The 13,798-nt window shown below is 42.8% G+C and overlaps 1 protein-coding gene across 18 annotated transcripts in view; it reads left to right on the top strand.

The window, feature by feature from the left end:
• The window catches only part of GRIP1 (glutamate receptor interacting protein 1), a 711,077-nt gene that overhangs the window by 684,650 nt on the left and 12,629 nt on the right, over nucleotides 1-13,798 (top strand). For all 18 annotated transcript variants that reach the window (XM_045366606.3, XM_045366605.3, XM_045366600.3 and 15 more), the window contains one exon: nucleotides 1,990-2,223. In XM_045366606.3, the coding sequence (XP_045222541.2) occupies nucleotides 1,990-2,223 (234 nt within the window). The remainder of the gene's footprint in view (nucleotides 1-1,989; nucleotides 2,224-13,798) is intronic.

Below are 13,798 nucleotides of genomic sequence, written 5' to 3'. Positions count from 1 at the left end.
GCAAGTTGCTTAACTTGTCCATGCATCTCTTTCCTTTACTGAAATGAGGATGTATGGTAATTTTAATATCTATTGTGTAGGGTTACTTATGTATTACATGATATTCTACATACAATCTGTATGGGACTTAGCACATATTAATGTTCAGTGATCAGCAAGTGTTTTTACAGTTATAATTTTCTTTTTCAAAATTATCAGTATGATAACTGATCTAGCCAAGATGTGAATGGTCTACTTGTTTCATTTCTTTTTCAACAAAGTTGTTAGATATATGCACATGTGTGCCAACACTTGGCTGTTGTTCAAAGATCTTGTTAATAGTGTGTGTCTAGCTGAACACCAGGTGAATTTGAGAATCATGAAATCTTAGAGACGTGACAGATGAAAACTCGACTCACTTTGCAGTATTCCCTTATGATCAATAGTTTTATAAAGTGCCCTCGGCTCATTTACTACCAATGTGAGCTTGGGTGAGTCAGCCTCTTTGTGCCTCAGTTGCTTACCTATAAGTTGGGAGGAATGGCCAGGTGTGGTGACTCACACCTGTAATCCCAGCACTTTGGGAGGCTAAGTTGGGTAGGTCACTTGAGATCAGCAGTTCCAGACCAGCCTGGCCAACATGGTGAAATCCATCTCTACTAAAAATACAAAAATTAGCCGAGCATGGTGGTCCTTGCCTGTAGTACCAGCTACTTGGGAGGCTGTGGCACAAGAATTGCTTGAACAAAGAAGGCAGAGGCTACAGTGAGCCAGGATCACACCACTGCACCCCAGCCTGGGTGACAGAGTGAGAGTCTGTCTCAAAAAAGAAAATAAATAAATAAATAAATTGAGAGAAGTAATAGCACCTACCCCATAGAGTTGTTGTGAGGCTTAAATGAGTGACTACATTCAAAAGACTCAACGAGTTAAGCTTCTGTTACTTTTAGCATCAGTATTAACATAAACAACTAAATCACGTGGCAAATGGAACTTGTTTTCTGTCCGCATGGTTTCAGGCAGATTTATCAATGCTAGTTTACCTTTATACCATTACACCCAGGAGTACAGAGCTGGCTACGGGCATGTTTTCAGAATTTTAGCATTCTCCGACCATGAGAAATGAATATCCACTACTTGATATTGGTTTCAAATCCTTTTTTTTTTTTTTCCCCCCAGTTCTGAGCCTTGTTCATCTTTGGTATCTAATCTTGTCATTGCTTGTGAAGTATTCAGGGAAGAACATATTTGAAACCAAACAAACTTCCCAATTCACTGGTAACATCCAATTCAAGTCCTACTGCTTGTGAGCAAAAAGTTGAATATAAGAACATAATAAATGATAAAAAATGAAAAGATTCTCTGAGAATCTTATACAAAGGGTATTTCTAAGAAACATTTAATCTGTACCAAATAATATGGAGACTTAGCTGGTCTACAAACTTTGGGGACAGGCCACTTGGCCACAGGAAAGACAATATTCAGTGCTAGACAGACGCCTGGGAAGAACCCCTTGCCTTTATATCAGTCATCCCATTCCAACCCATTGTTAGCTGCTGTTGGAGATAGAGGCAGCATTGCAAGTACAGGCAGCCTGGTGTCCATTGAGAAGTTCTTGGTTCATTTCTGTAAGATATATTCAAGGTGGCCTCATGAATCCCATCTGTTAGAACCCACTCAGTGGAAAGTTAATGCTTAAAATGTAGTTTACAGTAAGCAAATGTTAGAGCATTTCAATTTGCCTCAAAACTGCCAGGGGTGGTATTTGATTAAATAAACTCAACGGCTTAAGTACTTAAATTGGATTTGAGACGTGCATTATAAATGTCACTTGCAAAGCATTTTCCAGACTTTCATAGTTCCATTAGTACATCCATTCTCCAGCCTTTGGTTTTGCCCTGAAGAGACTGTATTTTTACCTCGCAGAAGGATAAATGTGCTTACTGTTGGGCACCAAACCCTTTCCTTAGTCCATGGCTTAACTGTTTCTAAAAATTGTCAATGCCACAGGCAACAATCATGTCGGGGAGCACGATGAGTTTGAATCATGAGGCTCCAACACCTCGCAGTCAGCTGGGGCGACAGGCCAGCTTCCAGGAGCGCAGCAGCTCGCGGCCACACTACAGCCAAACAACTCGGAGCAACACCCTGCCTTCAGATGTGGGTAGGAAGTCAGTAACCCTGAGAAAAATGAAACAAGAAATAAAGGAGATCATGTCTCCAACTCCTGTGGAGCTGCACAAGGTCAGTAAGCTTTCTCTTCTTTCCCTTAGGGTCATATTTGGCAGCCATTCTCCATAGCATGTATGCCCGGATGTAAGCATGGCAATGGTATCCTCCTGTCGGCTCAGCCAAGCAAAGAAGCTTAATGACAGATATTCAGAGACTTTGTTCTCAAAATACAATCCCTGGGAGGTTATCCTGAAAAGCAGGGAAAATTGGCTTTCAAAAAATGTATTTATCAAAAATGTATTTATGATGTCTGGGTGTGGTGGCACACACCTATAATCCCAGCACTTTGGGAGGCCGAGGCAGGCGGATCACTTGAGGTCAGGAGTTCAACACCAGCTTGGCCAACATGGTGAAACCCCGTCTCTACTAAAAATACAAAAATTAGCCAGGCGTGATGGCAGGCACCTGTAATCCCAGCTACTTGGAAGGCTGAGGCAGGAGAATCACTTGAACCCAGGAGGCGGAGGTTGCAGGGAGCCAAGATTGTGCCACTGCACTGCAGCCTCGGTGACAGAGCAACACTCTGTTCCCCCCACCCCCGCCCAAAAAAAAATTATTTATGGCCAGAATCTTCTTACAAAAATTTGAGGCTCCAGTGTCACACGGAGCTTGCATAATTAGTCTATTGTTCCAGTCTCATTGGAAGGGGAGAGAATTTTCTAAATGTCATACACTCATAGCTTCACAGAAAAGGGGGTTCAGGTTCAATGTAAGGAGGTTTAATCTTTCATTACAGACTTACAGTAGATAGTTATATTGTTCAGGAGACATGGAGATCTCTCCAAGATGTGTTAGATGGTCTTGGGCCAGGATAAGGCAAGCCCTAGTTATGTTCTGTCTCTGACTGTGATAGTTGCCTCACTTTGCTACATGGAAGAAAACCCACTCTTGCACACAAAGTTGAATTCAAGATTTGCTGGCAAGGTTAACCAAGGCATATGTAAGTAACAGTGTTTGTGGAACCCTGGGCCAAGGAGAGCAGTGGAGATCTAGTGTTCTTTTCTAGAGTGAGTGCTTTATTTTTTGTTAATATATAAGGATGTATAAAATGGTAACAATCTCATGCCATCTTTCTTGAGAACCAAGACATATTTTGTGGTTAATAATCTATTAGCTAGATATTCGTTATCTTATCCAGAAGAGCAAATAAATGTGATTCAGAGGAGGCAATAGGCTAGCTACTCGCTTTTTTCCTCTAAAGACCTCAATTTCCCTAGCCACCTTATTAAACCTAGCTATTTGTTTTGCAATTGACAAGGATATTGTGAGAGAAAGGATAGTATGGGAAGTTGGGTTCTGAACTTTGTGTTCCAATCCTGGGTTCATTCTTTCACCACTCACTCCTCCATTCATTTAATACCCATCCTGTGCATTCATTCACTCAAAGAATGTATTACAAATCCCCAGGGAGTACAGAGTCTAGTGAGGAGACTGCTTGGGAAACAGAGGGATGATAATGGCATCAGTCCAATGACAGAGGCAAGCCTGGGCAGCCTTGAGGGTGGGCCCTAACCCACTATCAATGGACAGAAAAGACTTCCTAGAAGTAGGTGTTGACTATGCAGAGGAAGGTAAAGGATGGGTGGGCATTCCAAGTACAGAGAAAAGCAGGTGCAAAGGGGTGTCAAAGATTGTGGTTCATTGAGAGAGGGGATGCAAATAGTCTAACACGACCAGAGCCTAGAATTGGAAGCTTGTGTGTTAGGAGGAATTACAGACTAAGAGAAAAAACAAAGACATTTCTGACATGTTAGGATGATGACCCAGGTTTAGGCCTCAGCCACAAGTTAGCTTGTTTATCCAGTTACCCTAAATTGATGTGTCTGATTGGTAAGTTACATATCCTAATATACTAATTGACATACACCATTAGGCTGTAGGAAGTCCAATGGTGATTAAATTGCAGAAGCCACATATTCAGTCCTAAGTCTGCTGTACCAAGAAGAGGGCTGGTACCTGCGGGTTCCCTCAGGTACCTGTGAACACTGCCTTCCCCTCTTCTGTACAGTTCTGTTCCCCAGAGAAACAGGAGCCTGCTTGATAACCCACCTTCCTTCACCCCAAAGAGAATCCATATCAACATGTACTGAGTGCCTAGCAAGTGCTATATACTTCACATTTTCAGTCCTCACTTATACAGGATAGACAAATAGCAAGTATAAAATAGAGTCATTTTTTTCCTTTGGAGTGAAACATTCACCTCCAAGGAAGAAGATTATTGATAGCCCAGGAATACAAAAGACCTGTTTTCTCATCCCTCCTTCACTGAAAGCATTTAGCAAAGATAATGACAATGAATTGGATGTGCAAGTGTTGTTATAGCCGAGGTTTAAAATGGCTCTGCTAAAAAATATATAAAAAATAAAAAAAAGTATCATCCACTTACTGGCATAATGAGTGGCTGTGGATGGACTGGTTGGAACATTTGTGTGGCAGTGTGTGAACTGTGAGACCCTGAGATCACAGACACGCATGAGCCAAATTGACCTTATAAGTAGGATGCTTCTTTTTTCCTTCACTTCTGTCATTTTCTCTAAATGGTGACAATGTGTACATATCCCATGAAGCTTCACTTTTTTTTCTGAATTGATCCCCAACAAAATAAGACTCTAAAAAATAAGTGGTGTCCTAGACACTGCAAGCCCCCTAAAATGACCTAGTTAAGTGAAGATGTAGCTGAGATGCCTGTGGCCAGATACTATGGAATTATTGGAGTGATTTATGCTCACATCTTGGGTTTCTATTCTTTTTTAAGGACTTCACTTACTCTGATAGGCCATCCAGGATGTTTGTTAGTAGGCACACCCTCCAATTTTGAAGGGCTGGAGCGGAGATATGGTCATTACAAAAGCTACTTAGAGCAAAGAGTGGTGATTGCATGTGTGTTGAATGTGGGTGTCTTTTGAACACCGAAAGACTGCCTGATGTCATGAAAAGGCACAGTGACTTGTTAAAGGAATGGAGCTCTCTTCCCCTGGGGTACTGCTAGCCTATATTAAACCTTTGTGAACATTAGGAAAAGGTACTCTTTTGTGGTGGTGGCATGGAGAAGGGAGCTAGGGAATGAGAAAAACAGCTTCCTCAAATTGAAGATAACCCAAGCCACAGTGCACAGCTGGTTTTCAGTCCCCTGAGCCTCCTTGGTACTCTTTTCCAAATGGAGCTAGTGGAGGAATTCCCAAGGGGCTGGAAAGACCAGAGTGGAGAAGCTGGGAGAGATGAATAGCACACCGGGCTAAACATGCTTGGCATTATTTTCCTGGTGCTGTCTTTCTGGTGGCTCTTTCTCACATGGTTAGGCTGTATGCAGGAGAACAAGTGGTGAGCCTGTTCATATCTAGACCAGCACCTGTGAAACCTTATTATTTTCACTATAAGTTGGATCAAGATAATATGAATGAATGGAAAAGGATCTGTGCCATTGCTGGGAGGAAAAATAGCTAAAAACACTCCAGCTCCTGCAGGTGGGTTACTAACATCATCTCCATACGGAAAGAATAATGCATTGGCTCACCTTCCAGCTTCTGAGGTCTCAACCTACTCTCCAGAGTTTGCCCCTCATTTTCTACCCTTTCCTTCCTGCCACTTCTCTTCCTCCAGACCTTTGGAAGATCCCCAGGTCGGAATCTAAATGGTTTTCACTCACTTCTCATCATCTGCTACATCTGAGGCTCCACTGGGGTCTTGGCAAGCCTTCCTTCAAGTTGTCCATATTCATTCCTGAAGCCGAAAAGCCGGTTGTCATGCCTGACACTGGAGAACAAAGAAACACAGTCTTATGTCCTTTTTGTGGACATGGGAGGGAAGTGGAGCTGGAGTGATTTGGAACTCAGTGTGGGGATAGAGAAAATGATAAATGGGTCACAGGGAAGTGATCTTCATGTCCTTTTAGGCCACTGTTTCTCCAACTTTCTCAGCTGGGATGCACAGTCTGAAATATATTGTACCTCACAATTCACTGCACATGTATACCCACATTCATATATGTGAATGAATCTAAAAATTGCACAGTATACACTGACATTTTTCTGTTTTTTCTTCTGTTTCTTTTCAAATGCTAATCTCACTAAGCTGACTTCAAGACTTATTAGTAGGTCTCAACCAATAGTCTGAGGATTAAAGCCTTAGACAGTAGTTTGGAGTGTGAACCCCGATGACCTTTTCCATGGGATGCTTGTTAAAATAAGGGTTCCTAAGCCCAGCACAGACTTAACGCATCAGCATTTTCGGGGAGTGTGGGCCAAGAATCTATATTTTAGCAACCTTTTCAGTGGATTCTTTTGCAGAATAGAAATTGAGAATCACTCCCTTAGATTTTGCTAACTGGAGGTGATAACTGTTTCAGTGAAATCATAGGCAACAGCTGGGTGGCAGGGTACAAAGGAAATGAGGCTGCATCTAAGGCCCTGGAGCTTCTGCATTTTATCTTTCAAATGAATTCTGGTTTGTACTGCAGCTTACCACAGATTCTCTCTCTTCGCAGGTAAGGGGCCTGTGATCTCAGCTACTGTTCATTGATAACCTTTCTTTCCCTTCTGAAGCTTAAATATTCTTTGGTGTCCACTTAATCTGTTTCTGAAATGAGTTCTAGCCTCACTTCTTTGCACACCTTAAGGCAGAACGATTTTTTGTAGATGGAAAGTTCTCCACATGCAGAGCATTTGGACTTTTATAAAATTCATATTGAGGCTGGGCATAGTGGCTCACACCTATAATCCCCATACTTTGGAAGGTCAATGCAAGAGGATCGCTTGAGCCCACAAGTTAGAGGCCAGCCTGGGCAACGTAGCAAGACCCTATGTCTACAAAAAATGAAAAAATTAGCCAGGCATGGTGGCTTGCACCTGTAGTCTAAACTACTCGAGATGCTGAGGCGAGAGAATCACTTGAGCCTGGAAGGTCGAGGCTTCATTGAGCTGTGATTGAGCCAGTGCACTCAAGCCTGGGTAACAGAGCAATACTCCCTATCATATTGACATTTCCTTTTGCTTTGCCATTCATGCTTTTCAATAAAATTATACTTCTTAATTGTATGCAGCCATTTTACTCTTTTTATAGAAACGCTTTTTAAAAATGTTGCAGCATCTGCTTTTATTTGTGGCTGCTGGTGGCATGACACTTGGACATTTCAGTCATTCACAAGTAACCTCTTTATTTTTGACAGCTGCTTTTGCTACCATCACCTTTTCCCCCCTCCAAATCCAGTTTGCATTTTGATCATTTTTTAGTTTTCCGAGAGGGGAGCTTTGCTCTGCTTGATATGATAAAGTTGTTTTGCTCCTTAGAAGGAGTGTCATTTCCAATGTGTATAATACCAGCTTCTTTTGCAATATCTCTCTGAGTCAGGAATAGGCTCAGCCCTTGGAGGAAATATGATATGGAAATATGTATCTTATTCTTGCACATGCTTCTTCACAAAATATTTGGAGTCAGCTCTCAAAATCAAAGGAATTCCCATGCCAGGCTTCAACTTTCTCCAAATAGCTAGAGTAGAATTGTGTACTGTGGAAATCACTAGAAGCTAAAAGCAACACACTGAATATATGAACTTTTTTTTTTTTTTTTTTTTTTTTTTTTGTCTACCACACTTTGCTAGATCTGCTTCTCTTTCTTCAGGCAAGGAATGATAAATTAGAGAGAACATAGGCTTCCTAGTCAGGCAGACCTCGCTTGCCATGCATTAGCCATGCCACTTCCATGAGCCACAGTTTCCTCACTTACCAAAGAGGGAGCAGGGTCACTTGTTATCAGAAGAGGGAGACTTCACAATATAGCATTCTTTTCTGGCCAAGTCACCATCATTCCATCTTGCTTCAACCTTACAGGGTCAGAAACTCAGACGATGAGATTTCTTCAGCATCCCAGACTTCAACAAGATCTAGATGACTGCCATAAAGCCATCCTAGACATTCTGTATCCTCATTCTGTATACCAGAAGAAGTGGATATATGTCTAGTAACCAGTCACTTATCAGTTTGACCAGCAAATTCTCTCCCTGTAGAACCAGGGACAGCAAACAGAACATTATCAGGGGAACACAGAACTGTGGGACAAGGATTGGAGTTGGGCTTGTATGCTTTAAATAAATAATGGCATCCAGTCCTGACCTTCCTCAAAATGTATCATTTCCATTAGCTTCCCTTCTCTATGATTCTGTTAAGACACACATTTTAAATGTATAAAATGTAATCTTTTTTGGGAGGAAGGTGAGGGATGGAGTCTGGCTCTGTTGCCCAGGCTGGAGTGCAGTGGCACAATCTTGGCTCACTGCAACCTCTGCCTCCCAGGTTCAAGCAATTCTCCTGCCTCAGCCTCCTGAGTAGCTGGGATTACAGGTAGGCACCACCATGCCCAGCTAATTTTTTGTATTTTTAGTAGAGACGGGGTTTCATCATGTTGGCCAGACTGGCCTCGAACTCCCAACCTCAGATGATCTGCCTGCCTTGGCCTCCCAAAGTGCTGGGATTACAGGCATGAGCCACCATGCCCTCCCAAAAACCATAATCATTGAAGTTTTATTTTATTTTAAATAGACACATACGAATTATATACATTTATGGAGTACAAAGGGATATCTTGATACATGTGTACACTGTAGAATCTATACATGAGTTATTGGCATATTCATGACCTCTGGAAGTCAGACGAAATGACTGAGGCAAGTCTCAGTCATTTTTAATTTCCTTTGCCAAAGTTAAGGACACACCCTGGGGAAAAAGCGACACATACCACAGGACAAATCTGCGATGTGTGCTTTTTCCAGAGAGGGTCTGTGGGCTTCAATACTTAATGGAAAAAGAGTAAAGAAAAAAAGAGAGGGAGAGGGTAGATAAAAGAGGGAAGCAGTTACATTCTGTTGAGCCTTTTGATTAGCTTCACTGAATAAATAATGCCATCCAACCCTGATCATCCTCATTTCATTTTTCATGTGAAAGGAGTGGTTCATTATGCATTTATCTGGAGCTCAGCGAATCTGCATTTTTACATAAGATAAAATAATTATAGAGTATAGGTAGGGAGGAGTCAGATATGCATTTTTCTCAGGTGAGCAGAGGGATGACTTTGAGTTCCGTCCTTTGTCCCATATTTGTGAAGATAAGCTGTCAATTTACTTTGTCGGGGTGAAATTCAACTGAACTGCTTTAAAGATCTCAGGGCCCACCAGGAATTTCCTTGTGGGCAAAATATGAGAAAGGTATGTAGCTATCTACGTAGGAACAAGATGGGAAGGAGGTTTGTGGGATGCAGTGCCCAGCTTCACTGTTTCCTTTGGCTTAGTGAGTTTGAGGTCCTAAGATTTGAATTTTATTTTCCTTTCACACCTCAACTATTTATCATTTCTTTTTTTTTTTTTTCTTTTTTTTTTTTTTTAAAGACAGAGTCTTGCTGTGTCACCCGGGCTGGAGTGCAGTGGTGCGATCTTGGCTCACAGCAACCTCCACCTCCTGGGTTCAAGCGATTCTCCTGCCTCAGCCTCCCAAGCAGCTAGGATTACAGGTGCGTGCCACCATGCCCAGTTAATTTTTGTATTTTTAGTGGAGATGAGGTTCCACCATGTTGGCCAGCCTGGTCTCAGACTGGTTGGTCTCAAATTCCTGACCTCATGATCCACCTGCCTTGGCTTCCCAAAGTGCTGGGATTATAGGGGTGAGCCACCACGCCCATCACATTTAAAATTTTCTCTTTTAGTGATTTTGAAATATACATTATTATTAACTGTAGTCAACTTGCAGTTTAGTGGATCACTGGAACTTATTCCTGCCAACTAACCAACTTTGTACCCATTGACCAATGTCTCCTCTTTACCCCAGCCTCTGGTAACCACCATTCTACTTTCTGCTTCTGTGAGTTCAACTTTTTCAGATTCCACACATAGGCGAGATCATACAGTATTTGTCTTTCTGTGCCTGGCTTATTTCATTTAACATTTAACATTTTCATTTAACATAATGTCCTCTAGGTTCATCTACATTGTCACAAATGACAGAATTTCCCAAAAAACACAATTCTTATGTAAATAACTGGCTCATATCAAAAAATGTTTATTTAACTCATTAGCGAGGAATGGTAACAGGATGGCAAAGCTTGTTTAAAGAGGCATAAGGAAGGCCAGGTACAGTGGCTCACACCTGTAATCTCAGTACTTTGGGAGGCTGAGGCAGGAGGATCACTTGAGCCCACAAGTTAAACACCAGCATGGGCAATATAGTGAGACCCTCTGTCTACAAAAAATAATTAAAAAAAGAAAAAGCCAGGTGTGGTGGCACGCACCTGTGGTCCCAGCTAAGGAGGCTGAGGTGGGAGGATCACTTGAGCCTGAGAGGTCAAGCCTGCAGTGAGCCACGACCTCACCACTGCACTCCAGCCTGGGCGACACAGCAAGACCCTGTCTCAAAAAAAAAAAAAAGAGGGATAAAGAAACTTTATGTATATATATTATATACATATATATATGTATATATATTATGTACATATATATGTATATATATTATGTACATATATGTATATATGTGTGTGTGTGTATATATATATAAGTTAGTGGGACATATGTATATATGATATATGGTGTATCAGTCAGTGGGGAAAAGAAATGTTGGAATAAGGTTTCTAAGTTGGAATCAAAGCTGCCCAATAACTTGTCGGGAAATAAAATCAAAGCCTTTGAGGTTATCTTTTCTGAGGGGAGAAATGTTTTGCCTCTCTACCAGACAGAACTCAATTTGTATCTTATCACTTTTCTACAAGTTGCCATCCACTTTTGCAGAGTCTGAGTTCTGAGCAAGAGAAACAATGAGAATTGCCATCCCCTAGACTCAGACACCCCTGTGGCAGGCTCACTAGTGTCTAGTGTGCCTTATTTCTTAGGGCTTGATCATACATCTTATTGCTTCTGTCCTGGACCCACCACCACCTCTCTTCAGAAATCTTAATAGCTTCTCTTCAGTCTGATTCTGGCCTGGGACCATTCATCCCACCCTGATATCCTTATCCATCTCTGTTGTGATCAAACATGTTTATTTCTAGCTTGTAAGTTTGTGTATAATCTGTAGGATGTTCACTTATAGACGGTGTACTTTCTGAAGGTCACTCCATTTCCCTCATGCCCAGATTCTTGGAGAACAGTCCTATCGTCCTCCTCCTGCACTGTTGTTCTGCCATATGACTTGTCAGGCAGGGCTATAGTAAAGATTAAATTGAAGGCTGGGTGCGGTGACTCACGCCTGTAATCCCAGCATTTTGGTAGGCTGAGGCGGGTGGATCACTTGAGGTCAGGAGTTGGAGACCAACCTGACCAACATGGAGAAACCCCGTCTCTACTAAAAATACAAAATTAGCCAGGCATGGTGGTGCAGGCCCGTAATCCCAGCTACTCAGGAAGCAGAGGCAGTCAGGAAGCGGAGGCAGGAGAATTGCTTGAACCCGGGAGGCGGAGGTTGTGGTAAGCTGAGATCACACCACTGGACTCCAGTCTGGGCAAAAAGATTAAATTGGTAACACTCTAGCCCAGGGCATGTATCTTTGTTTCTCTCAGATGGGTACTTCCTTGTCCCAGGCTCTTCATAATGTCAGGCATCAGCAGTCTCTACAGTGGGGAAAGAAAATCAAGACAGTTAGCATTCAGTGCAGTGGGAGTTTGGTTAGTTGCAACTTGTCATCCTTCCTGAATGACAGTGTGCCTGGCCCTCAGCCCCACAGGCCCCAAGGGCGGGTGGAGGGTGTGCCACCCACCCAGAGCTGCAGGAGGGTCCTGAGCCAAGGAGGCCCACATGGGCCTGAGAGGAACGGAGGTCAATCTGTTGCAGAGGGAATTGGAAAAAGGGTAAAAAAAAAAAGCTGGAGACGGGCCAAGCCAGAGCCAAGCTGGGAGCTAGAACACAGAGGCTGAGTCAAGAGGGGTGCTGTTAGCAGGCAGCAGGCAGGCCTGAGCAAACACACCCACAACACAGACTCCGCCGCAGCCGGCCAGCTTGATGGTGGCTGGGGCAAGTGCAAAGGACCAGCAGTGGAGCTGGCAATAACTAGGGGACCAGCTGCTTACTTGCGGCTTGGTTTATCTCCTGGAGAATTTGGAGAATGATCTAGGTCTTTTGTTTTTGTTACTATGTGAACCAATAGATGTGTGAAGGTGCTCTGGGATGAATGAGAAAGGCAGCACCTAAATCTGCCACAGATCTTAAAAACTGTGTGACTTTTTTGGTTGGGACTCAGCTCCTCAAGGGCCAGGGTAGCCCCTGGCTTGCTTACACTTACAGCCAAAATCCCAGCTACTGATTCTCTCATTGTTGAGCCCTCATTTTTTCCAGCTCTTGGTGCCACATTGTTGCCAGAATGCAGCAGGAGGTGGCATTTGGAGCAGCTGTTCCTTTCTCTCCTCAGCTAAGGAGACTCCCCAGACAGGAGGGCAGCAGCTGCTTTCTGACCCAATTCCTCTCCAAACCCCTGAGTTTCTAATGGTATAAACTGAGATTGTTCTTCTTGGGCTGCAAGCTTCCAGTTTGGAAGACTGTATTCTATTTCGTTTTCTTCCAGCGCCATAGATAGTGTAGGATTGTCCTCAAAACTGACATTACTTAAATTGTCAGAGTTAAAGGAATGGGGCTACCCCAGTGGTATCTGTCACAAGTAAACCAAAATGCCTGGTGATTTACAGGAAAACTATCTCTGAGAAGTAGGTGTCAGTTTGGTCCTTAAGGCCATTGGGACAAGGGAGTGAGCCATAGGGAGCTGTCAGAGCTTGAGGACTCCTTCTGGGATGGCTGTCACTTGCCATGACTTGCTCCAGAGAGCAGATGCAATTGCCCTTCAAAGCCAAGTGGGGCGAGTTGGCTCTGCAGCTAAAGCCTTTCACATGTGTCAAAATCGAAAACATAAGTATCGGGTTTCTGATCTTGGCCTTCAGGATGTTGTTCAAACATGTCGGTAGACTTGCTTAGAAATATAAAACAAGGCTGAATATGAATCACGGTGAACCCACCCGGCCTCCTGTGAAAGCTTCTGTTCTCAGGAGGGTTCGAAGCAATTGCAGCACATGCTGACAAATAGTTAAAATTGAACTGAGCTTTGTAGAACTATATCCTAGCCCTGAGTGTTATGTTCTAAGAAGCTCATTGGCTCTTTTAGAACAGAAAAACCTTGCAACTGTGTTCATAGTCCAGGTTCCCCAGAGGCATCCTATAGTCAGCACAAAAGACAGACCCTACGAGAAAAATTTTGCTTCACATGAGCTAGGGTAGAATGCAAAGCCAACTGACAGGATGGTGAGCCGTAGGAGCATGGAGCAGGACTTTATGCAGATGTTCTTGGAAAGCCACAAAGAGCTCTGATGAGAAGAAACCCAGCGGATATGATTAATTATTCATCTTTAGTTGGTTGGGCAGTTGGAAATGAATAAAGGCTGCCTGACTAGCTAGGAGATTACATGTCCAAAAAAAAAAAAAAAATCATGATTTGGTGGAAAGAACACAGCAATTGAGGTCAGATATTCTAGTCTTGAATCCTGGTGCTTCTGCATTCTAGCTGGACAAGTCAGTCCATCAACTTTTTCAAGGTTCAGTATCCTCATTCGTGGAAAGGCAATGATTTTGCT

Source organism: Macaca fascicularis, chromosome 11 (assembly GCF_037993035.2).
Source record: "Macaca fascicularis isolate 582-1 chromosome 11, T2T-MFA8v1.1".
NCBI lineage: Eukaryota > Metazoa > Chordata > Mammalia > Primates > Cercopithecidae > Macaca > Macaca fascicularis.
This window is presented reverse-complemented; position numbering and strand designations above follow the sequence as displayed.